Below are 27,969 nucleotides of genomic sequence, written 5' to 3' on the forward strand. Positions count from 1 at the left end.
CTACCTGTGCTACCTGCTGACCCACAACACAGCATCAATTGCAGTGTGATAAAAATGGTTCTTCGTGGTCTGCCTTCGCATCTGCATCCTTGTCCTACCTGCTGGACCTATAGCACAGGCAGTACTATTGTATGCAACCTGTTCTGAATCTATACAATAGATTAATCAGTTGCACTGTGATAGAAGCGGGCTCCATTTGCAGCTGCTACACGCTGTACCCCGATAACTACTTCAGTTACACAGTTGGGAATGCGTTCTTCATTTTATCTGCATCTTTGTGCCACTTGCTGAACCCACAGCATAGTCACACCCTGTCGGCACTGCATGCTTGTGTCTATAGCATAGCTGCATCAGTGGATCTGTGATGGAAACTGACGCTGTTGCATCTGCTACTTGTGTTCCCTGCTGTGACATGGCTGTTCCTTGTTGCATCTGCATCTCTGTGTTACCTGCTGAACGCACAGCATAGAAATGTATTTTGGTGCCGTCTGTCCAGGGTCCACAGTATATTTGCAATCGAACTCTTCTACGATTTGACTCCTTGGTATCTGATATCTGTGCTACTTGCTAAAGAAACTGGTTTCCATTGCACCCGCTTTGTATGTTAGCTGGCAAGCCTCTCGCATAGTTATATCAACTGCACGGTGATAGAATGTGCATAGCACTGGGATTAGCATTAGCTCCACTGAACTAGCTAATCAATCTCCCTCTACTACCAATGTGCTATTAGCTCCATGGTCCATGCCGGAGTCTACCATGGAGAAAGGGGGAATTGCCACCCCATTCCAAGGTTGGCGGGGCGGTAATTCCCCCTTTCTCCATGGCCCTTCCCCATTCCCATTTTTTGCCCCATAGGGCTCAATGGGAATGGGGAAGGCGGCAATTACGGTACCGCAAATTGCGGTACCGTAATTGCCATCAAGGTCCCTTTGCGGGTCCCTACTTTAACGGCTGGTCCAGACCAGCCGTTCAGGACGGGTCCCGCAAAGGGACCTTGTAGTAAGGCGCTAAGGGGTTAACGGCGCCGCAGCCTTTTACGGCGCCGTTAACCCCTTAGCGCCAGGGTCGTAATGACCCCTAATATCAATTCCATTGGCCACTAACTGAATAAATCACTGAAAGCTTTGTTGCACTGTGATATCGGTCACCTTCGTAGCTTTGTGAGATGTCTTTCTCACTGGGCTCCACACTTAAGCCACAGCATGATGAGATGAATGTCAGTCTGGCCCATGGCAGCCTGTCCCATAGCTGCTTGATAGACTTTTTTTTTTTAAACCTTGCTTTCTGCCAATTTTGCTCTCATCAACCAAAGACCTAGACACATCAACCATGTCTCTAGCATCGATGCTTCTAGTAACTAAACTGTAGCAGCTGTGAGGAACCAGAGGGCGTCCTCACTTCCTTCTCCCCAACATCCTCTGCTCAGGTGGCAAGGGAAGGGTCATCCCTCTTGGATCCCGAACCTGGGGACGGAGATGGGAGGGAGGATCACCTGGGTAGGGGAGACTTGGGGAATGGTAAGGGGATGTCCTTGGGTGAGACACAGTATACCACATTTTCATTCTCTGATGAACCCTCGCTTCAAGTCGCATTTATGGGATATTGCTACCCTTCTCCCTTTGCCCAGGATAACACCAGAAGACACTACCGATCTAGGAACACTAGGAAGATGGTGAAGAAGAGAATGTAAACAGACGAAACATGGAACCCCCATTTTCCTTGTAATAATCAACCTTACCCTGCCTTCATAGGCTGTTTTCAATCACGTCGTCTCATTTCGCCTTCTTCGTACCACTATAGTACTGGGACGAGGAAGAGGTGACAAGGAGTGAGGAAGAGGCCTGCAGACTGTTGTGAGGGTTAGGCATGTCCAGTGAATTCTACTAACTAGGTTCAGGCAATTGGGCTGTTAAATGGCTGGAATTTTATAAAAGGGAGAGAAACAACCATGGAAGAGACCAGCAGGAGTGAAGCCAGGCCGATCTATGCAGGCCTGAGGGAAGAGAAATCCTGTGGTGAAGGGGGCTGCCGAGGAGGGTCCTATCGGGAAACCAGAATGCCGGCAAGTTCCTGGGAGAGACTGTGGTGCCAAGGCCCGGGCAGGCCGTGAAAGGGTCACAGTGGTAGGAGCCTCCTTGGTCGGGGACCCATCTCAGGCGCTGCAGGGCATGGACAGAATTCAATTGCTGCAAGCTACCGGCAGCATCTACGGGAAGCGAGCAGAGCTGCTGGCAACCCAAAGAAAGAAGACCAGAGTGTGAGCGGGGCTCGCTGTCCAGCGGAATAGTGTATGTGGAGCCATAGAAGAGGAAAGCAGCCGTCAGGGACTGGTGAGTGAATACAAGGGAACACTCAAACAGTGCACTCCTGGGGGCTGTTAAAGGTCAAAAGTAAATGCTGAATGATCGAATGGAGATGTGCAAGAATCTGCGAACCCAAAGTCAAGGGTTCTGATGAACAATATGAAGAAGATGAACTGTGGACAAAAGATTAAGAGTTAAGCATTATTGAATACTGAACAAAAAGGAAAGCTTCCGACAAGCCTATGAACGCTTTTGATAAGCCGGCGAACAGAAGACAAGTTTGTGTACGTACAATATATTGAAAGCAAATAATGAATCTTATGAAATACAGTGAAAAGCAAGTATTGAATATTACCGAAGAGTGTGAAAGTCGTGGTGAAGGGAAAAGAGCACCACGCGGTGAAATATCTGAAAGAACACATTGTGGCAAAGTCAAGAGACTGGCAAAGAGGATAACACATTGTTGCAAAGCCAAAAAGGATGGCAAGGAGAAAGCCAAGTGAATTTGTACCAGAACACAGGGGTAGATACAAGAGAACCTGTGCCCGCAAGAAAGCCTAGGGTTTCCGGTTGCATGACCTGCAATGGGTGGACCGTGTGGTCCGACAACTGCGCCTATAGTGGGGGTAGACTATCTGTGAAAGCCAAGGAAACATACAGAAAGTTAATCCGAATGTATGTAAGAGATTGCTGAAGTGAAGCAAAGAAGGCTTTTTGTGTGAACTGTCAAGAAAACAAGAGTGTAAAGTTGACCTAGAACTGGTCTTGAATATTGAGAGACTGAAACTAAGAAGAAGTTGGCAAGCTGGAAACGCTGACGTCTTGGGAAAGGGAACCCTATGCACTTTGTTGCTGTCTTGTGGAAGGAATCCTAAGATCCCTTTTGAACCGTGTTGTCTTCTTGGCGTAAGGAACCCCAAGATTCCTTTGGAACTGTGTTGTCTTCTTGGGGAAGGGGACCCATAGACTTTGTGGAACTGTCTTAAACTTGGGGAAGAGGATCTGAAAAGCAAGCCTAGAGCTGGAAGAAGCTCAAAACTTATTTGGAACACTATTTATTTTGTTGGCGATATCCCTACACATTTTTGAGCTTTAGTTGTGAGGGCAAGTATAGGTTTTGGACGCACAGACAGACTTCAGTTGAACTTCCTGACTCAGACTTTCCTTAGTGTCTCTAGGTAGAGAGATCCCACCTTAGCATAGGGCAAGTTAGTGTAACGCTCACCTGGTTCCCACGGGGGCGCTGGTCTAGTCTGGATTGCTGTGGCCTCTTCTAGCGTGATGCGCAGGACCCGGAACACCGATTGGACAGGACCTCCAAATCGTGCTTGCCTGGCCCGTAGGAATATCCTTCTGCAGATGAGAAAGGGGATTAACAGTCTGCAGAATAGTGTGCTAGCTCCCCCCTTTCCCCCTTCGTTCCTCTCTAACTTCCTCCAAACCCCGGTTTAAGCTCACCTTATGGTTTGGAAGGATGAACTCTCCATCCTGCTTCTGGTGCAGGGGCGCACGTTCGTCCAGTTACTTCACTGGTTTTCAGAATGGCGCTGGCAAAATCCACTTGACTTTCCTGAGCGATGCGCCCTAAGTATGAAAGTTCAAAGTTCAAGTGAGGCCCCCTTTATGTTGTCTTTCTAACCTGTGATCTGTCCTTTATTTCAGGTGCAGAATGAAGGCGATGCGTCGAGGGGTTAAACTGCCGAGGTGAGTAGTGATGAGGGCGATCCCTCTAAATGTCCTTATCATTCCCCAGAAATGTCTCTTGTCCTTTCCCCATAGGGGCCGGGGTACGGTACCTGCCAACGGGACGGCGCCGACCCGAAATGTGGAAGAAAAGCCGGTAAGTATTATGGCTGTTAATCAGGCTTTCCTTCTGTGATCCTTCTGCTCACCTTTTGTTTCTTCCTCTCTCCCCTAGGTGCAGAGATGTGGCGTCCGATGCTGACAGCCGCGATGGAGCCGGGAGATGTCTCGAGGACAGGTGAGTGAAGCGTGGCGCTGCAGCGAGCAACGCGATGCTTTTAAATGGAAGTCTTTCTTCAGGGATGTTGGCGAGAAGATTCCGGATGCAGGTAAGAAGTTTGAAATAGTCCTTGGTTTTCACCTTTCTCTTCTCTTCCTTCCTTGAAGGTCTTCCAGGTTCGAGGCGGGCGTGGCTGGAGTCCAGGAGCAGGAGCAGACACGGTGAGCGTTAAGCTGCAGGAAGCAGAACAACGCGAAGCATGAGCTGCTGTCTGGGCGTGGCTTAAATAGCCTCCAAAGAAGTCCCAGGTATGTATCCTTCCCCAACTAGGTATGTATCCTTCCCTGGCCACGCCCGAGTGAGAAAATAGTCCCTATGAAAAAATAGTCCCTTTCAGGTCTCAGGGAGGCCTGAAGCGTGCAGCATGGTCTGCATCAGGTAAGTGCACAAAACACCTCCCTTTATGAGCCTGGCGCCTAGACTGATGTCCAACATGAGCCTGGTGCCAAAGGCGCCAAAGGCGCCAGGACTGAGTCCAAAGAGCCCCTATAAGGGGCCGCTGGGCTTTTACCCAAGGGCATGATGCCTGCTTCTGGGGGTGCTGGGCCTGGCCTGGTGCTCCGGGGGTAGGCATCATGACAGTTAGGCCTTCAACCATCCTGACATTTAAATTAATAAAGCTATTTGTGGTTGAACATTTAATCTGTTTTCTGCATCTTGCTTCATGATGCCTTCACACAGCACAAAAGTCTGCAACAACTCCCAACAAAGTATTTTTTCTTCCCTATCAAACCGTCTCGCCTTCCCCACTCTCACGACTATGCCCATGTGTTCTGCACCTGTAAGTAATTAAAGGCAAGAGCATGCCAAGAATCCAAAATGAGAGTAGAATTAGGAAAGAAGAAAGAGAAAAGAAAATGATAGAAGCCATTTTAGCAACGCTTTCAGACCAGAAAACATGAGACCACAGAGGACAATCCAACTTCCACATCTCCCAAGACCCCCAATGACTTTCATAGCCAGGTACCTTCTGAAGCACCTACCTGAACACAGTGCCCAAGAGGAACCTACCGGCAAACTGACACAAAAGAGAAAAAAGACAACATTGCAGCTTTACATGAGTGTACTACTGAGCCGAATATGCTACCATCCACATATAAAACAAGTACTATTAGAAACATTGCTTAACACAACCTTTATCGCAAGAAAATCTATGACAGAAACGACCAACTCACAGGGAATGTATTGGATGAGGAGCCTGACTCCAGTAACTGTACACATCAACAAGCCTCCCATCGTCTCTCCTCCCTCCACTGACCGATACCTGGTGGCACAAGATGTCTCCTGATTAATGAAAGATTCATATACAACTTATTATCGGTTTACCAAATTGATCTACTGTTCATCAACAAAGGCTGGCCCCTCATATGACCAATCACCAGTAACCCATGAAAGCATTTCAACCAGATACAAGCTTAAATGTCTGAATCACACCAAGAGAGGTGGAGGAATTCCAGAGAGATTCTATCACACTCTCAACACCCTCAGTCAATACAATCCTGCATTTGAAATCTTTCGCACTCATCTGCTCCATATGACTCCTCATCTCTAAGCTTCCTCCTCATTTACAGACCACCCTCCTCCAGCCCAACATGTGTTGTAGACCAACTTGCAGGTGTAGCTTCCAACCTATCCATTGACCATTGGTTTTTGACAATGTTCTGAAATTTCAACGTTTGGCTCGAGAATGAGGATAACCCAATCACAAAATCTTTCACAACTAATCTAACTGTACTTCATCTCAACTATTGAGGGATCCGACCAACATAGGTGGCCAAACACTCAACTTTATAATGAGAGCTCTGCAAAAGTCTGCTCCTACATACATCTCTCTGAGGAAACCATTTACCCATCCCAGTTACAATCTTCACACAGGCTCCACCACATTCCTTAGCCCTTTATACTCTGTCTAGACCCTAAAAGAATTGTAAATGAAGACAGACACAGACACTCTCTCTCTCTCTCTCTCTCGATTAACTTGCTTTCAGACAAGCTTGCGTAAAAATACATTTTAAAAACTCAGAAGAGAACAATTTGAAAAATGGTACCCACCAAAATGGCATGGCACAAAGAAAGAGAAGAGAAAATTGAAGAAAACATATTAGCCTAACATCAACAACTACTTTTCTACTGGGAGGAATCATCAAAGCCAAGAAAGCAATCATTGCTTCAGCACAACACAGCCAAGTGTTAATGTTCAAGGTAATTAAAGCATTTAAACTTAGAGCAGCATGCAAAACACAACCCCAAGCAAAATGCAATCAAATTGTGGCATACTTCAGGAAAAGATTCTACTCAACCAAGAATATCTGAATAACAAAGTACCACCACATCTTCAAGGCTACAGCAGCCCTCGAAGAGACATCCCAGCTACTAACTACCTGCTGCCCTTTCTTCTGGCAGGACATTCTCACAGATGTTGCATCATGCAACCCTGCCGGGTCCCCTTCAAAATTCTATGTCCTCCGAATCTATTTTAAATCATTGTGAAACATCCAGAAATGATGCTTGAATTTCTATAATTTCTTCAAACCTCAATCGCGGGGATCTCTCACTACGATCAAAATCCCAAAACGAGTTTTAGAAATTGAGGGACAGACTTGCTTTGCATCTGTGCCTCCATTTCCAAAAATCGTTTTGGGTTTGGTGCACTTCTACATATGTGCACCCCTCTTGGCAAGAGGGGTGCACAGATGTACAAATACACCCATCCCAAAACGATTTTTAGAAATAGAGGGACAGACTTGCTTTGATTCTGTGCCTCCATTTCTAAAAATCGTTTTGGGTTGGGTGCACTTCTACATCTGTGTACCCGGGTACATGGATGTAGAGGTACACCCAACCCAAAACGATTTTTAGAAATTGAAGGGCAGATGCAAAACAAGAGCCTCTTGCTTTGCATCCGTCCCTCAATTTTTAAACATCGTTTTTCCCCGGCTTTTACCCGGGCCACCAGAGAGAGAGACACAGTATGGATGGAACAAAGGGCCATCCATACTGCACCTCTTCTCTCCGGCGGGGGGAGGGGGGGGGGACTCAGCCCCGACTTCATTCTGCCGGCGGGTGCCCATGCCCCAGAGCACCCGAGTACTCGGCGCCCCTGGCTGCCATATATCTAGCCTTACCTGAGGACAGAGATCCTTTGACACACAAAATTATGTAATATTGTTTTGAACCGCCAAATAAAGTAAATCAGTTTAAATATCATAGCTTCATTGACTCTGCTGGCATAGCAATATTACAGGCTTGATGACATTATTTGGGCGCCTACAGCATGACAGGGTGGCCAGGGCTGGCATATATGGTGGTGGCAAGCCTTGTGCTATTGCTTAGGTACTAACAGCTTGACAAGGCCCAGGACTTTAATGTTTTTTTTGGATATGCCCTGTCACAGTATTTTGTCACAACCAGCATGACACAGGTGGCAGCACTGGCATATATTGTTGGGATAGTGTTTGGTCAAGCACAACCAACATGAAAGTGGAAATGTTGGCATATAATGTTGCGACAGACCTCATAATAGTCTAAAAGGCACACGTCGAATGACAGTGGGTGAGAGCAGAGCTGGCATATATTGTTGCAACCAGCCACAGGATATTATTTGGGCACAAGCAGTCAGCATGTAAGGTGAAAGGTGTGTTTGTTGCTTTAGGGCTCATGATTATTTGGGGACAGCCAGCATGGAAGTTGGCCCAGCACTGTCTGATATTGCCTTGGCAGGCATTCTGATAATCTCTGTCTATTCACAGCACATTGGGGATTTCTATATTGGTGTGGCTGATCTCATGACATTCTTAGCACACAAGCAATATGAGGAATTGTTTTAAAGTGCCAATACTGGCATATGTTGTAACAGGGCCTCATGGTTTTCAGTGGCACTGCAACTTTGAAAGTATGTTGCAAAATGCTTATGTGAACTATTAGCCACCTGCCCTTTACTAAAGTAATTCATTTGGCACCTTAATTAAGAGATTGTAAATTCTGTAGCTTGTCACCTAATTGTTATAACATCTGTATGGGTACAATGCTACATTTTGAACGGTTGGTTAGGGATTGTTAGTGTGTGCGAATTCGGGGAAAGCATTTATGTCCCACCACTTTAAAAATTAAGCAGCCACCACGGGCACTACCGGTTCTAGGCGTGGGAGAAACTTTCAGCACTGCTGCCCATTCTGTGCCTGTTCTATGTCAGAGTAAAAGGTGCAGCATGGCTGTGGCCTGTACTGAACCTGTTTCTTGTTTATGCAGTTTGCAGGTCATTCCCACCAGATGTTAGGGTCTGTGGCTGCAATGGAAGTGGTAGGTGTTGTTTCGGGTAGCGCATGCAGTTATTAGGGTCCGTGGAGTTCTGAGCGTAGGCCATCAGTCATCCTTGCCCCGGTAGGGCAGAAGGGATTGAGGAGGCAGCTGGCTACTGCACCATACAACAAGCTGAGAAATCTTGCTGGCCACATCCTTTTAACTCTCACACCAGCTGAGTAGGCAATGGAAAGCCCAAAGAACGCATTTAACAAAGTAACCTGCTATCTTCGATGCGTCGAAATTAGCTAACACCTGTTATTACTTCTTTACCATTACATTAGGGTATTTTTTGAGCAACGGCGCGCTTTACAATCATAGGGTGAACAACATGACTGTACTATTTTTTTATTTCATTTTATTGGTTATTTGTAAAGCGCCTATGCAACAAATGGTGTTCAAGGCGCCCTGATGTTATTACTACATCGAAGTAACTTAGGGAAGTTGATAATTACCACTGAGAACTAGAGAAACTCTTTTTTCACAGGTGACAAAGAAATCTTGAGATATTAACGACTTAAGCGCCTAGATGCCTCTGGGCTTGGCGCGCTGTACAAATGTCAAAATAAATAAATGACCTACATAAATTCACATGGGTCCGATTTAAAGTGGCAGTCAAGTGGTGAAAGTCTCTGCAGCTCTTTGGCAAGGCTTTGACGGCATCTAATGGGTTTCAATACTTGAGTTGGGTGTTTCTATATGAAATACGTGAGCTGTAAGAAAAATAAGAGCAGTGACGTCATAGATGCTGTTTCTTTACTTTTTTCCAGAAGCTTTGTTGGACTACTGTGGGGGGAACCTCACAGTGACAGGCCCTTGCGCTACAGCCGGCATATTTGCAACATACCCAGCACCGTATTTGTCTATCGGAGGCGGGTTTGTAGACCAGGTAATTAAAAAAGCACGTGTATGCCTCAATAATGATCAATTACTTTTCTGCCATTTCATTAGAAATGAATTGTTGGACATTGTAGCCTTCTTTTTTTGTTTAACCAACAGAGGAACTTGGTGATACAAATGTCTCTTCAATGTCCCAAAGTTGAAATACCTTTCTAATGCAAACAGTTGTATTGGAAGCTGCAAATCCTTTGCGCTCCAGGATAGGTTAATTAGATCGGCCCAGTCCCTATGACTGCACCCAGCAATCATAAGTCATTGACAAAATGCAAATGTCCTTCAAATTGGGAAGCAGTCGCACTATTTCTTAGATTCACCCAATTTCTATGCGATATGAATGACATTATTTAAGCTTCTTCACAGCGAACGAATGGTTTGTGCCCTCGGTGTTCTGCCACTGCCAGCCCTTCTCTTCACCATAGACTCCCTGGGAACAGGTTTCCAGCCGCTGGCCTGTTTCACAGTCCCTTCCCTTCCTCAGCGACATTTTAGTCTCCAGATTTGATCATTGGTAAGATGATCAATCGACAGGAAACTCAATAGCAAATGTAAGCTGATGGTATCCAACTAGCCAAGTCATTGAGGAGAGTAAAGGCGGGGGTGGGTCAGTGTCCAGTCTTGATGATCGGTTCTTTGTTTGCTATGCATGAGTAAACGAGAGCAGTCTAGTTTGCGATTTTCCATGCCCAAATTGAGGTCTTATTGTGCATACTATACAGCTCCAGCTAGCCAATATATGCTTAGGTCAACATTTAATTTAAAAAGATAATAAATGAGTATCATATGACATATGACATAGGCACTATGATGGAGAATAGGGAGGGATTGGGTCCTTTGGAGCCCAGTCTAAGCCGCCTGCTAAGTGAGGCGCACCCTGGAGGTACTATATGGGTGATCCCCAGAGCTCATCTAGTCACCAATTAACTAAGACGCAGCTGACCTACAGTCAACCCCTCCTTGCAGCAGGACCCACCCTGAAATGTACTGCATCGGGGGGGGGGGGGAGTCTGGGGGGGGGTTGAGCACCCAAAGGGACATGAGAAAAAGACTGTTGTGGAAACATTCTAATGGATACATCCAAACCGGCTTCTATGTACACACCCATGCACTCAGTACCTGCAAAGAAAATCACACTATCCATAAGGTATACATATTAGACAGGTCTTTCTCTTTCTCGAAAACGCTGGTTTAGCTTTTTAAAATATTATTAGGCCACTTATTGAGCTCAGGCATAGGTTTGGGAAGCAGTGGAGCGCTTTACAAATTAGGGGGGAAAGTACACGGTGGGAAGCAGAAATACAAGGCAACAGGGAGCTAATAACAGGGGAAGTGGAGGGCGGGCAATTTGGCAGCTTGGGATCTACAGGAAACCAGCGGAAAATAGGGTGGAGCAGTTTACCCAGTCTCATGTCAGGAGTGGAGTGGAGGGTGTGTGGACGTAGGTGTTAAGGGGGAGCCATTCCTTCAAGAGAAAGGTCTTGAGCCCTTTTCGAAAATTTAGAAGCAAGGGTGCAAGTCTGGTGTTGACAGGGAGGAGGTTCCAGAGACTTGGGGCGTGGACAGAAAAGGCATGTCTTTGCACCAGTGCGTGGAAGTCTGCACAGTCCTTACTTCTGGTGTACTGTAGGCCTGTAGCAAAGCTCAGTTTCTCAGTGAGGTAGCTTGGGTACTCCAGGACAACAGCCTTGTGGATGATATAGCACGATTTGAAGATGATACAGACTTGCAGGGAGAGCCAATGCAGTTCACTGACGGCTGAGGTGGTGTGGTCGAATTCTGGGAGTCCTTTTATGAGTTGTGCTGCAGAATGTAGGACTCATCTCTGGGCTGCCAGGTAGTCACTGGATGGCCTTCCAAAAGGGCATTGCCACCATGCAGTTGGGGGAGGATCAAGGCTTGGCAAGCAAATCCGACTTTGTTTTCTGTGATGAACGGTTTGATTTTCCTCATTAGAGAAAGTTATCACCAAGCCATTTGTGTCTTCCTTGCTATGTACCATTTGAAGAAGAAGTGTCTGTCAAAGTCGAACCCCAGAGACTTGGGCAGTGTTTGATTGTGAGGGACATTCACTGAAGAGATTCCCGGCAGAGCTAGCTCTAGCAGATATCTCTAACCCGAGGCTCTCTCCTTAGCAAGGTTTAGGCATATGCTCCATGAACTTGAACACAAAATGTTTTCTTACCCCCTCTTCCACCTTACGAAGGTCAATTGAGGAGCCATTAATGGAAAGAGATGTCCCTAGTGAGAACCAAAGCCAGCTGTGTAACACCTTGTGTGTATTAGAGAGGGTTCTTACTATTCTGGGATTCTATGAGATCTATCAGGGGCCAGTTGTTCATGACAGTCCAAATGCAGTACATTATGGTGATTTCCTAAACTAATCCATTCTGACCCGATGCCTTTGGTTTCACAGGTGATCGGCACAGCGGCACTCTTGCTCTGCATTCTTGCGATCAATGACAAGCGAAACAGCCCGGCCTTGAACGGGACTCAGGGCCTTCTGGTTGGGATCCTAGTGGCGCTAATTGGTATGTCTATGGGTATGAATTCTGGATATGCCATTAACCCAGCCAGAGATCTTCCTCCAAGGATATTCACCGCCATGGCAGGCTGGGGACTGGAAGTATTTTGGTAAGTTTTGTGCTTTTAGCTAATCATTTTTGTGCTGTTATAATATATACATTTGTGTTTTTTTTTTTTCTTAAAACCGAAACAGGGCTTCAGCATGATTTATGAAGCTTCTGGATATCTCTTTAATCCCAAGAAATTATGTTTATTTCAACAGAATTTTGACAAATAAATTTGATAAAACAAATTAAATAAAATAGACAGAAAGGTTCCTAGGTCTACTAGTCCATCAAATGTGAAGTGGCTGCCTTCCTGTGGCTGCATAGGACACTCCCATCTAAAAATGCACAAATGCCTCAATGTCCAAGGATCTACATCAATAATAGAGTGTAGCATTGCTTAGGTGTATTATACCAGTGTCGGCCCAGTACAGCAGTTTGCCACTTCTGTCAAGGCTGCTATGAAGTATATGGCTATCTGTGTTTAGCCACAAGAAAAGTTGTTAATTACGGTAGAATTTCAAGGAACACATTTCATGAAAACTGGACAGGAAGTACAGGGTTGCGCCGCAGTCTCCCCTTCCAAAAAAATTGAATTATTTGCTTTCTTGTGTGCTGCACAAGGACCTTGGATCTCATCAAGTTAGCTTCACACAGATTCACATCCGGTGCCAGTCATGCAGTTCTCACCTGTGCAGCAAGTTTATCTGCTCCGTGTGTTGGCTGCATGTCACCCCTTCTATTCCTTTCCTTTTGTGAGTTTTGTGAGACCCTGGGGTTGTGTTAGCTGGTCCAGAACCTTACGATTCCAGTACAAAATATGTATCAGATTGTCTAGTTGAGACATTCCTCGTCATCTTTTGGTGGCTTCAATAATAACCGATTTATGTCCGTTCCCAAAATTGGCTAGAATAAGCCTCCGGTGGCCATTTTGGTTTTGCGGTTTGAAAGATTTTGACTAAGTACCCCCGATAGCTTTCCTCTCCAAATCCTAGAACATGGTGGAGCAGGACTGTAAGCGCTCGGTTACTACTACGGTAGTGATTTGGCGCACTATAGAAGCATACTATCATAACATAACTTGAAGGAAAGTGGTGAACATTTTCAAGCCGGTGGTTCAATAAGTTGTTTTCCGCTATGGCTTCTCATTTTTCGGACGCAAGTGTGACTTTGTCCATGGATCGACTTCAATACTGCAAGACGGAGCGCATTGCTCCAGTGAGTGTTCTACCAAAGGCGCGCAAAGTAAAGAACACCAGCTTGTCTGATAGGGCACTGTACATCAGATGCTGCTGCTTGCGATACTGATCTTCTAGTGTTCTGAAAGGTGAACTTACTCGCTGAAGACAGTATTGGGAATGTCACACTCAAAGGCGAGTACTGAATCTGAAATTTAAACCTATCCTTTTCTTTACTGCAAGACGCAGTAGTCACATAAAGTGAGTTTGACGGTGGAAGAGAGGCCGTATTTAAACACATTTAAGAATAACATGTGTATCTCAGTTCGTTTGAGCTCATTGGTGGGTGCAGGTAGAAAGTTGCAAGTGGTCTTACACTGGTCATTGTATGGCGGGATGGACAGAGTGATAATAATAAATTGTTTTTATCTGGATGCTATCTCAATGAGCTGCAAGATGCCCAGTAGGCCAAGCCATAAGCCATGCAGCACTTGTCAGCTTCGCATATCTCAGGCTGCCATTAGATCCACAATTCGACAAGTGGGCACCCTTATCACACGCACTGGGTAATTGTTTAGTCAGTGGTAGGTTGTCTGTTCTATTGACAAGGCATAGTCTGGTTGTATTTGAGCAGTCTATATTTATTCCTGCAGCCGACACGTGTTTCAACCCTCCTGGGTCGGTTTCCAGGCGATTTCATGTAGTGAGTCTAGTAATCTATGTGTGGAGTTGCAGAGAGCAAATTTCCAAAGCTGGTGGGAGAATCTCTCAATAATTTATTAAGGTTGCCGGTGGGCGTCGCTGCAGTGAAGTCCTTCAGGTTGGACAGTCCATCTCAGTGATGGTCCCGTTAGTTAAATGAGCAAGGTTGGCCTGGATTCTAGCGAGGCAGAGTCAGGCTCTTCCCCGCTTGGCAAGCAGCTTGCACTGTCATTAAGGCATGCAGCATATGTCAGCTAGACTCTTAGATCCAACCTAGCGGCATGGGGGTCTCATCTCTTTGGTGGCACACTTCTTGCCCATTCCTCTCACATCCTCTAAAGAACAGGGTCCGGAAACATAACACCAGTCCTCTGCACTGCCTCCATCTGGAGCAGTGCTTTCCATCTGCATAACCAACAGGACGCCAAACCGACTTCCATATTCTCTGACAAGCGACTGGTAGTGTGGCCTGTCATCATCCCATGCAAAAGGTATTTACTAACAGAAATCAGGAATAAATTTGGCACTTAGGCCAGAGTACAGTGTGCCAATATTTATAATGTGCCCATTGCAGACCAGGGCTGCTTCATGGTGCCCGAGTTAGGCTGCGGGAGAAACAGTGGACAAAGGAACAGAGAAACAGGGAAGGGAGCAGCCGCATAGGATGCCTTCATAATAAACATTTGCATAGAAAAAGAATATCACAAATTTCAAGTCGTGCAAGGGTTAGACGACATAGTAGGATAAGGCAAGTAAAGATGGTGTATTGTATAGGCAAGTTGACAATGTAAAGGCAAAGTACAAACAAGATGGTGGCCTGGGCAGGTAGGACAAAACAAAAGAGGTGATGGCCGGAAGGTTTTGAATTCATCTTAACCTCTGGCATTGCTCTGGGCAACCCTCCAGGTAATCGTTCTTCACCTGCCAAGCCATTACTTGGCACAAAAGCAGGAGCGGGAGGCTCTAGCTTCCCCTTCATCACCACAACCCAGTGGAACACCTTTCCACCCAACCTCAGAGGAATCTCACCCCACCTAGCCTTCTGCAAAGAAATTAAAACCCAACTGTTCATCAGAAATGTCTCAGTATCCACCCATAGGGCTCTAAATGCTCTAAATGCGCTCTATTGTCCTGCATGTATCACTGCTTCCTATCCAAATGACTGTCATGTATGTACTTTGTCATCCATGTAACCTGCTCCAAACCTGCTACGCCTCATGTAACCAGTAGCAATGTTGTAACCTGTAATTAAGTCACTCTTATAACAGCGCCTCGATGCCCCTGGGCTGCCAGTGCACTTTATAAATGCAAATAAAATGAAATTACAAAAGGGGAAAGGCCATATGCAAATCAGGCTTGGAGGGAAAGCCATTCGATTCAGGCCTTAAATGTTGAATACTCATTAGAAAAGTTCAGTTTGTTGTAGATTTCTTGTGCTCATCCAACATTCTCAAATATGTGGTTAGATCATTTCAGAGGTTAGGTCCCTGTAACTTCAAGCTCTTTGCTCCATCGCAAAGTCGCTTGAATGTGGTTATCTCGAGTTTCGTCTTTGATGAAGATATTATGCTGCTTGTTGGATGTTATTCCTGAAGACCATTAAGGAGGTATCCAAGAACACGTGATGAATGAAACATAGTGCTTTTCATTAACATCTATGAGCCAATGGAAACAGGATGAGAACAATAAGCCCAGTGGGGATCACATTCCCATGGGAGAGGTTGAGTGATGGAACTGGGGAGACCATGGAAGCTAGGTGCCATCACCCACTCTGAGATGCAGGCACGAGAGGAGGTACAAAGGGGATCCTCAGACTCCCAGATACACTACCAGCCTAAGGATGTATAAAAAGCACATGATCCCTAGTTGATCCGAAGGCAAGGCGCCCTAAGACTCTCAATATGGTCGAGACCTCAGAGACCAAGCTTCAATGAGGAAGGCACCCAGGGCAAACTCTTGACAGCTAGAGAAGCAAAGAAAATCCCCACACAGGTATGACGAATTGCGTCACCCTACCCAAAATCTAACCTGTAGCAAGGTGAGGGAAAGCACTCAACACAGCGGCCAGTGCATTTCTCGCACAGAGCCTAAGATCAGTAATTGTCCCATGGCAGTAACAGCCACTGGAGAAAGACTTTCAAGGACTTAAACCCCCTCAGGGGAGAGTGACCAGTTTCTACAGACAGCCTTTACCAAAGATGGAAAGTGGGAAATGTGACTCTAAAGTGGAGTGTCAACAACATTATACCTTCAAAAGGGTGCAAGACCAAACAAAGGGGTCTAGTTAAAGGTTAAATATGAATGGTTTAAGGGTGCAGAAGTAAAGCTCAGACACATTGGTCGCATGTTTTGTGGTATTACATTTGGTGGAAAAATGCCTCTCTACCCCTAAAGCAAGGATGGCTTCCACCTACTTCAAAGAAAACTAGTGAAATTGTCAGGAAGTCCAAAACTAAAAACTCTGTCACTGTTGTGTCTCAAACATACTACTGTCCCTAAAAGTGATCTCTTCTCAAAAGGGAAAACATGTTCTTTGTGTTTCCACCAACAGAAAAGTTCCCAGTCGTTCTGGTAATAAAAAGTGATGCAAAACAACATTCCAAAAATGCAAGAGAAAGAAAGTGCTCTCTCTCTCTCTGGAGTGTATTGAAGCGTGGCCATGTTCTCTGATCATGGTCATCCCCAGTCCCATAGAGGGATTCCTACCCCATGTGATCCTCCCTCAGTGCACCACCCCTAGGGGGACAATTGTACCGTGGACGCACCACGTGGCCCCATTAGAAAGGTCTCCCACTAGAGGAGAAGGGACGACATCCTCAGATCCTTCCTGGAACCAGTTACTGCACAGAGTAAAGAAAAGCAATGAATGTAGACGCCTCAGTAGAAAGTCTTCATCCGACATGTCAAAGGCTGCAGACAGAGCTAGCAGGTACAATAAAGTGGCTTTGCCATTGTCTGCTGCATGCAGGGTGTCGCAGAGCAGGATCAGCAGGGCAATTTCAGTCATGTTGTCCTAGTGGGAACCTAGACGGGTAGTCGGCGAGTACAGAGAGTATAAGGAACAGTTGTCACAGCGAATGTGCTCGGATGTTTACTCAAGCTGTGCACACTTGAGGAAAGATGGGGATGGGTCTGTAATTGATTGGATTGGCTGCAAGCAGCGCAAGAAGTGGGCGAAATGAGCAGGAAAGATGCCCACTTTAAATGTTGCTTTGAAAACATTCCAGAGAAATAAAGCAAAACGCACACAGTTGCACCTTACTGCAGAGCAATGGATGGGTCTACTACTACCATGTGTGCTAGAGGTTTAATAGGTTTTATGTGTGGGCATCTTCCCTAACAGAGGGGGCTTGAAGTAAAAAATGAGCCTTTGTGGCTAATATTCAGGCGATGATTACGATGGAGCATGCATGTAGTTTCTTTAAAAGTGCAAATACCATCCATTGCAAATTAAGTTGCCTTTGAGAGCGATTGTCACACACATGCTATCCATTGCACCTTAAATTGCAGTGTGGCAAGATGCAAGAGGGTCTCAACAGGTTTATGATTTTTCGGCGGTGCCCTTATTTTGTAGTGGACCAGCTAACCCTATACAGGTGGCTGTCCTGCCCATTGAGGTAATTTATACACATAACAGGTAATTGCTTCATAAAGTCCATTTGTAGCATCACATATCCATGGCAAACACTGAAATCTATGTGACTTGACTGGGGGGCAGGTGCAGGCCAGTGTCAAAATGTGCCCCATTCTATAAGGTAACGCAACCAAACATTTGGTCATGATCTGATTGCTCCCGTCAACTTTAAATGCGGTAGAGACCCATGGACTTTTAATGAACTAATGCTTGTATCTCCTCTCATTTCTAGGGCTGGTAATAACTGGTGGTGGGTTCCAGTGGTTGCTCCTTTTGTTGGGAGTGTCATAGGAGCGTTCATCTACAAACTCCTCATCGAATTACACCATCCACCCGAGCCAGAAGAAACAAAGTGTCAACTATCCAAGGACATTCAAGACAATGACGTTATGTGTCAACATATGTGATCGCTGCAGGTGCCTGTGTTGCTAGGGATCACACAGAGAGCTCCACATGAAGAGGGGCGAGTGACACTTACACTTTTGAAATCTTTGAACACTAACCTTGGAAGATCTGGAATTATGATTAGCCTTGCATCTCTGATCATAGCTTGCAAGATGCTAGCCCTGTTCTGGAGAACAAAAGCCATTAAAAAAAAAAATTGACAAGACCGAAATGTATTTCAAGGGACCGAAAACAGAACACAATGGGACAGTTACGATAAAAATATGAACTGTCAGAAAATAATTGCAACAGCAACCAAAACAGTTTATCCAAAGACAGACATGAGCTATCAACACAATGCTTCAATAATGTTGATAGTAGTGTACATACATTCAGTGCCATCATCATCTTGTGCATGGTTTAGGAGTTTAGGTCTTGTTTCGTAAAGAGCTGATTTTTTATGAGAGTGTTTCCTATTGCTGAAAAAGAACCTCTGTGGCTAACTCCTTGGCTCAAATGTATATACCCAGAAGAAGATATTATGGTCCACAGAATCATCACACGTCCTTATAGGAGGACCTTCATTCTGACGCTTCGCCATAAGCAGACCTGCAGAGTTCGACTATTGCAAGTGAGAACGCTATTAAAAAACAAATTAGTAGTCAAAGAGAGAATGACTGCTGATAAGCCTGTTTTTGGTCTCAGACACTGCCGTCCAATCGATATAGGTAATGCGGCACAGAGGTTTCCAGAAAAGGTGCGAGTACTATTTAGTGTTAGCTGATGGGTGTCTCAAATCACCTCATAAGAAGCAAAACTATTGGCATGATAGTGTAGATAGAGGCGGTGTTGGATATGAGGAGGAACACACAGCGTGAGGTTGTTCTTTCTCTAAAGCAAATGGCGGGCGATGCAGTTATGGTTGCTTTACCAGTCTATCCTTGTGAAGGTTTCTCTCTCATGAAGCATTTAACCTAAAAGCTTATTCAGATTGTGTTGTCAACTTTATCTTAAGATAATTTAGGAGAATCCTGTATTGGGGCCAGCATCCTTTTAAAAGCCATTTTGTCGTCATATACTTTAGAATTGAGCCACGATATTTGCACCATTATGCATTGCACTAAATATGAAGTAAAACCTGACGCAATCACTTAGTATCTACTGCACCCTGTATGCCAGACACCCAGTGTGGATTGCCGGCTCCACGGTAAGAGGTTGTGTGATTGACATGTGCTGAAAACAGTGTTGCAACATGTCTGGTACCACACAGAGTTAGGCTTGCTCGCTCATCCAATGGGAGCCACAGTTCCCCAAGTGTAACATTGCGGACTAGAGTAAAGCCTGAGCGCTCTCTATTGCCCTGAATTGTTGTGTGTGAGTTCAGAGGAGAGACGCTGCCACTAGGGCAGGTGCACGATGAGCACTTCCCACTAAATTCTATGGCTAGTGTTAGTATGATTTACAGGTTCACATGTATTGCCCACAGCTTAGGCAATTATACTTTTCCTGCAGAGCAGTATGTTTTATAAATCAGTGACTGGTCCATTCATTTCTGAGCATGTTCTATAGAGAACTACGTTTCTTTTTGTGAAGCTTTTCTATCTGTGCCAATGATATGTAGTTATGCCCATTCCAGGTATGCCCAGTAGAGCAATTCCTTGTCCATTGGGAATTTGTAGCGGATAAGATCCTAGACTAGCCTAAAAGATGGTTCAGGGACTAGTCACTTGGTGCTCAGAGGCTACACCTTCCGCTGTTGAACAACCAATAGGGATGACGTCCCGTCAGCATTTCGGAACAGTGAGTTGAGTCATGTCATGTGCAGTGGTAGCATAGCTGAAAGCAGGAGCATCATTTAGGTTGTGACAATTGGAAAAGGCATCACAATGTTTATCACTGAATTGGAATACACACCAAGCCACCCAGTTTGCATGATTTTATTTCCAGGTTACTAATGAAATCCTTATTACAAACACATATTAATATTTTGCAGGAGAACACACTCAACCATACCACACATTAAAGGGGGGTTGCCCACGACAATTCAGGCAAAATATGTATGCCCCTTCATTTAAAATTAGCTGCCAATCAATTAATATCTGGCTTTCAATGACTGGTGATATGATGCATAAATGATTAAGACCTAGCTCAGCCTACTATCAACCACTGACCCCCAGCTCACTCTCAACAGCCAACACCAGCAAACCCACAGCCTCTCAAGCTCAACCCAACAACCTCCCTCTGGCCCTCCTTAGCTCAACCCCCCCACTGACTTTCCCACATCAGCCAATCAACCCACCACTCTTGCTTGCTCACCCCAGCAAAGCCCCACCAGGGGTGGCTCATCCGTAATGTGCGAGGGGGCGTTGACCCACCAGCCCCTTCGCACCTTATGGAGAAACGAGTCCAGTGTAAACACAGAGCGCTCCCTCAGCTGCTTTGAGCAGCTGAGGGAGCGCTCCTAGGCTGGCTGAACTGTCAAAGGGAAACTGTGTTTCCCTTTGACAGTTCTGTTTCCCAGCCGAATATGCTCAATGATCATGCAAGGCTGCAGGCGTTTTGCTTCCCGAGCCCTGCATAGCCATTGGATAAGCAAGCAGGGGAAAGCATGTCTTTATGTGCGAGGGGGTACTCCCGCACCTCCTCACACATAAAGACAGAGGGGCGCTTCCTTACCAACGCTCCAGCTCCTGCGTGCATGTGTCTGTGGGAGGCACTGGGGAGCACAGGGGCAGGTATGATAGATGTCCAGTAAAAAAATACCATACCTGCCCCCTAGATCACCAGCGCCGGGCATTCACACATTATCACATTGATTATGTGTGTGTGTGAGGAGCTGGGAAACCAGGGGGCCGGCATGTCTTTTTTACTGGGCATCTATGATAGATGTCCAATAAAAAAAATACCATGCCTGACCCCTGTGCTCCCAGCGCCTCAAATACACACAATCACATGCATTGTGTGCACGTGAGGCACTAGGGTACAGGGGGCAGGCATGGCATTTATCTACTGTGTATGCCCAGTAAAGCATGCCAGCCCAGTCCCTTGGGATTCCTAGCACCCCACATTCAATGTCATGTTTGTTTGTTTATTTGTTTGTCTAGCCCCAAGCCCCTCAGCACCTTGCATGCACACATAATGGATTATCTGTGCATGTGAGGCGCCGGAGGTCTCGGGGAAGGCACACCATTTATTAATGGGCATCTATGCTCGATGCCCAGTAACAAATATCATGCCTGGGCCGCCAAGTACTTTGCACGCACACAATTAAGTAGGTTCCTGCAAGGGGGTGGGGTGCCCAGGGAGCAGGCATGGCAGTTTTTACTGGGCATCGAGGCCCAATACAAAAATGCCATGGTTGTACCCATGGACCTGTAAGGGTGCAGAACTATTAGACCGACACAAAGATGGTATGGTGGTTGTTGCTATTTACTTTTATTTTAACAGAAAAGTGTAGAAACTTGTCTCTCCCTAAAACTAGAGCTGGGAGGATAGCTCAGGGGAAATGAGTTTGTTTTGAAAGCAAAACAACGCATAGCAACACAGGTTCGAATCCGGAGCTCGCGCTTAGAAACTGCTCCCGATATTAGGCACGTTATAAAAGAACAATTAGAATTATAACTAAGAGGGGTTTTCTCTGCCTCAACTAACAGTCTAAGTAACCAGTCAGAATGTCCACTGGCTTGTCGAATCCTAGCTCTGCCCCAAACCCTTAAAAGTAACCAATAATAAAGTCTTCTGATCAATACAAAAAGATGATCTTCTCGTTCTGGACTGCTGGGTTTCTTCAGAATTGATGGATAGTTGCCAGGTGGTATGTTTTCCCTTTACCTGGTTTTTTCAGTTTCCAACTTTATTAGAGGGAATGGCTTCCTGCTTTTTAGCTACCAGGTGCAACGTTTTCCCTTCCCCCGATTTCTTCATATATTGCGGTGAAGAATAGATACTGTACTTTTCTATCTTCACAGTCTTCCAGTTGTGTTTCGTTATTGTAGTTATCTTTAGCAAAGAAGAGGTATTGTGCTTCTCCATCTTTGCTATTCTCCACAGATGCTACACTGGAACTACTACTTCTCAGGCTACTGTGACTACAGTAATCACTTGTTCTGCTTCAATGTCTGTTGTGAGTGTGGGTCCCAGACTTGCACTTATTACTATGACCATGAAGATCTCCTTGGAGGCCTTGTTTATCTTTGTGGGTGCGGGTCCCAGTCACGCACTTGTTTTGCTTGCGATTCTGTTCACCTGGCATACTAGCCTGCCAGGTACTATGTGACTATGAAAATCTCGTTGGAGGCCTGCAAGCCGTCATGGGTTTTTTACCCCTATTTGTGAGCCCTCCCCTAACTGTTCCGGCCTTCTGGAGAGCTAACCGGCGAGCTTTGGTTGTCTGCGAGTGCTTTCGGACCTTGCGACTGCCTTCTGCTGCTTCCAGGAACTGCGGCAGCTCTGCAGCAGTTGTCTGCTTCTGGGCTGTGCACGCCGACTTCTCCAGACCTCCGGTTCGGCTGTTTGCACAGGCGTTTGCTTCTCTCTGCCGATAGGCAAGCGTCCTATGCTCATAGTCCTAGCTCCACCAGCAGAGTTTGGATCTCCTGCGTCCTCCTTGGAGGGTCTCTCTCTCTCCATAAAGTCCCATTTCCCTTTTTATGTTCCATTAACATTTGCTTGATACACACGGACTAGTGTGTTTGTATTGGTTTGGTGGAGTATTCCATATTTCTCTGCACTTCCCATGCTTCCCAGTATTACAGGCATCCCTTTTCTCAATGTTCTTCCTCTTCTCAGTGTTTCTTAGGGGAGTGATATTGTCTATTCTGCAGATATACATGGAAGTGTGGGGTTATTGTGTCCTGTGCAGGAAAACATGATAAGAGAGGTTGGGGTGGAGGGGAACAATACTGAGGTTTTCCCAAAGTGTTGTCTCTTGTGCCATACCTTGTCCCATAAGAGGTTTCCCTCCCCGTGAGATCCACCTGCTGAGTACCACCCGCAGGCAGAGTATCGGGTAGTGGTCTCACCTCCCTGGTCTCATGGGAAGGAGTTTCCCCCATGGAGGCAGTGACAACATCCTGGAATTTGTCACAGCTGCCTCGCACACATCTGCCCCATGGGGCTCTCAGCGCCTCACACTCAGACGTAATCACTTTCATAATTAATGTGATTATGTCTGAGTGAGAGGTGCTGGCACACTAGGGGCATTCTTTACTGTGCATAGATGATAAAGCAACAGGATAAGTGTTATTATGAAGCTAGACTGGCATTTTGATGCAGCCAGTCTAACCATTTCGTATTGTGGTATGACATAAGTAAGCATGAGAAGTGTTACGTTGTAGCTACACTGGCATTTCACAGCCAGGATGTGTCATTGATAAGTTGAAATAGGGAGGGTTTCAGAAGCTTTACAAATAACACGTCATGGGCATATATATTTGGTAGTTTTGGCTTAGTCATGCTGTAGGAGACCTGGCTGACTTCTTTAATTTAAATAGAGGGATTTTCTATATTACAACAAGTGGCTTCTATGTGCAATGGGGACAGACCATCTGTGGGCTTGCCCATTGCCACCCGAAATCAATAATAAAGGAAACGGAAGTCTTTTCATTTAATTGTCCAGGTATCCTTGCAGCTCGAATACACTTGCAAGTAGATCAGATTGTGCAGTGTTTCACGTTGGCCAATCTCTCCTGGAATCCTGCTCATTCCAACTTGGATGACTTCTTGGCGAGTCTCTCTGTTGGTTTGCTGGATGTCATGACTGTACAAAACTTACAAGGTATATTGATGGCTGTGACATAAACTCTTACTGCTTTCTCCCTCCCACCTTGAGGCATAAAAACTTGGTTGGTCGAGAAAATGGGTTCAGATGGCTGAAGTAGTTTGAGGATTGGGATCTATTGATGGGCAATTGCAGCATTGTTGGTGATTCACAGCCAGTGTTCACATGGAAAAGTGGTACCTCCAGCTCTATAATTGACTACCTTGCCTTCTGTATTTGTGTTAAAATCGAGGGAACCAGTTACGCGACCTTAACATTTTAAGCGCTAGTTTTCTAGTAGGCGCAGAGAAAACTCAGTTGACATCACAGGATACAGTGGTGGTAAATCAGGGAGTAAAGAATATCAAAATTCAGAGGGGAGTGTTGCTCATCTGATAATAAGGTTATCAAGTAGTACAAATAATAGGACGCAGTGTCAACTGGAACAGGTACGTTTACGTCTCTTATTTTCTGGACTTTTTGTGGGACCAGGATTCCCTAAGTGTATTAATGGGACCCCTAAAGCAAACTAGAAACATACAAGAGGTTTGAGAAAATAAAAGAGTCATAAGGAAAAATCTGAGTATGGAAGAATTTAAACTTATGTCAGAATGGGTATGGGCAAGGAAAAAAAGGCTTAAATTAGGCTATAAGAACTGGCTCATGGCTCACTGTTGCCTTATGTCTCAAAGAGAGGGCGAGCTGATGCTGAACACAGTTTTGAAACATGCCTGTAACTGTTGGTCCTTAGTAAACCAGGACCTGAGACCTTGGATCGCTTTCCATAGGAATTGTGTATCAGAAAGTCATTGGCGGGATAATTTCTAACATCTGTATAAGAAACCAATTGGGGAGATTATGGTATGGGCAGATCATGCAGGTTGGAAGCAGAGTTTACTGTTGAGGACATCACTTTTTTGATTGCCAAGTCTTCATCGTCAAGAGCAGTGGGTCCAAATGGGCTCTCCAACTCAATCCTCAAGTCAGATATTGTCCAATCTTTTTATATTGATCAATAATATTATACGGAATATGCAGTGCCCTTTAATTTAGAAGACTGTGATCATTATCCCCATTTACAAGGAGGGAGATTGGGTGGATCATGTCAACAACCACCCGATCGCCCTTCTTGACGCAGATAGTAAGGTATTTGAAGTGGCTGTTCTACGAGAACTGGTACAATGGGTTCGGGATAGGGGCATTTTGACCAAGTTTCAAATAGGATTTAGAAAGGGTTTGTCAGCCTTCCTTAATGGCCTGCTAGTTAACATTATGCAATGCCTGGATTAAGGACAGCCACCCTTCACTGTTTATGCAGCATTTGTTGGCCACTCTAAAGCCTTTGATAGTATCAATAGAGAGCGTCTCTGGTTAAAACCCAAGCCGAGGGGTCTCCCATTAGGCCAACTGTCAATTAGCGTGACCAGCCATGATAATACCAATGTTCAAATTAGATGGACAGGGTCATCTGACAAATCCAAGCCACACAGAAGGAGGTCTGAGGTAGGGGTGCATGCTTGCCCCCTGGCTCTCCAACCTATATATGGTAGCTTTGGAGGAGGCTTTTCTTTTCGCATGCTTCTGTCTGTCCTAGGATTGGCAATGGAACAGTGAGCAGGATTGCCTATGCGGATCACACCCCGAAAGACCTCCAGCATCTGATTGCACTTAATGAACCCTCTGGCGAAAATTATCCATTGCTTAATCCACTGAAATCAAATGCAATTTCCTTCTCTAAAACAGAAAAAAGTGGTTGCATCTCAATAATGTGGAGATTGTTCCAACAAAAGAAGTTTCGTATTTGGGTTTTTAAATGATATTGCACCTAAATATTGCTCATGTACAGGCCCATTTGGAGGGAAAGATCAACGAGCCCACTTGTCAAATGAAAAGACTTCTGGGCAAATGTTGTCAGTTTTCCATTGTCCCTCATCAATTTTTATAAAGCCAAACATACCCCAACCATATTGTATGGGATGGATGTCGAGAGACAAGCCTGGGATCTGAATTTGGTTTGATTATAGGGGAGAATATGGAAAAAGGTTTTCAATCTTCCCCTCTCCTTACCAATTGCGAGCCTTTATTTGAGTTAGGCCGAATTTCACTGAGGGCTTGCTTAGACTGGAGGTTGGTCTCACTTTACAGACTGATAATTATCCCTTTTCAGAAGCCCTTGTATGAGGATGAGGGCAGACTGGACAAACACGATACATTTTACGCGAAGCTATTGTCTGCATGCTTCATTATCTAGTTTGGATAGAGAAAGGAGTGTCCTGCCCTCTTATGCACAAAGATTTCCAAACGCCTACTGGTGTGGCTGGACGTGTTGCCAACTGGTGAGATTATGTAAGCGAAGGGGGAGAGTCTTGATGGTCTGTGCTCATTCTGTAGTGTAATAACAAATCAAACCTTAAAGCACGTCCTGATTTCATGCCCTGCTTTACAAGGACCGAGAGATTTGTATTTTAATCGTTTTGTAAATAAGGTTAGGTGGTTGAATGCAGAGGAATTCTGGGAACGTTTATCCTCCGGACATGAAACATGTTTGCCCATTGAAGTATTAAAATTGTTGACTGATGTTGGCCTCTTAAAGAGGTTGTAGTCTTGTACTTAAGATTTAAGTATGATTCCTTTTTTATTCATGTACATTTGTAGGTGGTTTTATTTTGTGTACTCTTTTGATGTAAGCATCTATGTAATCATATGTGAAAAGTCATAGGTTTGACTGTTGCACATTAATCATAAAACAATAACTTGGGCATCTTTGATAAAGCAAGCATGATAAGTTATTAAACGTTTTCATTCTGTGCCATGCATTTTTAATGGTATAGAAAACTGGAGTATGTTTCTTACGTGGGGATATTTCCATATATTGGCAGAACAAGCATGGATATGTTTTCTTAAAGTATCTTTACTGGCATTATGTGCAAAGCAAACATGAGTATGTTCTTATATGGGAATATATTGGTGCAGCCAGCATGGAAATGTCTGAACACAGCCATTGTGAAAATGTTTATTCTGGCACATAGTGGATAAAGGCATCAAGAAAATATGTTGGAGAAATGCTCCTATACCCTGTTGGTGACTTGCATCTATTGGATTTTTTCCATGAGTTACCCTACAAGCCCAATTGCAAACTATTTGTTTATACCAAATGTTTCTAAAAAGTGTGCTCTAAAATGCACCTTTTTAACCCATTATTTACATAAAAATCTCAGGGGAGATCCCCCTGCCTGAACTTGATTGGTTCTGGCTCCCGGGCTATGCCCGGATGCTAGGGCATATCTGGGAGGAAACCTTTATGCCCCTCTACTTAAAAAATTCACCAGCAACCATTGAGCCCCACCTTCACTACCTCACCCCAGCATCCCACTACTATAAAGCCACCTGAGTTCAACCCAGCAATCCTATGCTCACCCCAGAAACGCCATTCCCCATCACACCCCAATAACCTTAGACTCACCCTCGCTCAGTAGAGTAACCCATGCTCCCACCCTCCCTATCTACCCCCAACAACCCACTGTCAGCTCAGTACAGCAGCTCTCACCTACCCAGCCCAGCAACACACACTTAGAAGCTCACAGCAGCAACTTCTCACCTACCATCCCTTAGCTCACCCCAGTAAACTCCCAGCGCACTCCCTTGCTCACCCAGAAACCCACCCTTCCTAACTCAGCATTGATTCCCACCCACCATTTCTTACTCATCCCATTAAAGCCTCTGCAGCCTTCATTGCTCACCGCTATACCCACTCACCTTAATCATATTATCTAAGAAACCCCAACCCACCGTCTTCAGCATCCCACCACCCACACCTCCGAGCTCACCCATCAACCTATAGCTCACCTCCATAATTTCCCCCAGCATCCTTCACCTTAGCTCACCGCAAACCTCTGACTCACCCTCTATAGCTCATCCAGTAACCATAGTTCCCCCAAGCAAGCATAACTCATGGGATTATTCCATCAACCCACCCATTTTAGCCCATCCCATTAACAACAAATGTTCACTCTAGCAAGCTAACACCCATAACCACCAATCTTCACATACTCCAACAACCCACACACTCAGTCTAAATCATTCCACCACTCCTGCAAGCAAACTCAATCCAGCACCCTCACAAATTCACCCTGCCACCTTCATTTAACCAATAACACTCATATTACGGCAACAGCTGGTTAATGGATTAATTACCTGAGCATGTGATGGCAGTGGTTGCCATTT

The 27,969-nt window shown here is 45.2% G+C and overlaps 1 protein-coding gene across 2 annotated transcripts in view; it reads left to right on the forward strand.

Moving 5' to 3' along the window:
• The window catches only part of LOC138511305 (aquaporin-7-like), a 339,953-nt gene extending 313,401 nt beyond the window's left edge, over window positions 1-26,552 (forward strand). For both annotated transcript variants that reach the window (XM_069626864.1, XM_069626865.1), the window contains 3 exons: window positions 9,396-9,514; window positions 11,936-12,153; window positions 17,836-26,552. In XM_069626864.1, coding sequence (XP_069482965.1) covers window positions 9,396-9,514; window positions 11,936-12,153; window positions 17,836-18,010 — 512 coding nt within the window. In that variant the 3' untranslated portion in view covers window positions 18,011-26,552. The remainder of the gene's footprint in view (window positions 1-9,395; window positions 9,515-11,935; window positions 12,154-17,835) is intronic.
• The last annotated feature ends 1,417 nt before the right edge of the window (window positions 26,553-27,969 follow it).

The sequence above is a fragment of the Ambystoma mexicanum genome, chromosome 6p (genome assembly GCF_040938575.1).
Source record: "Ambystoma mexicanum isolate Mex_15411 chromosome 6p, UKY_AmexF1_1, whole genome shotgun sequence".
NCBI classification, from domain to species: domain Eukaryota; kingdom Metazoa; phylum Chordata; class Amphibia; order Caudata; family Ambystomatidae; genus Ambystoma; species Ambystoma mexicanum.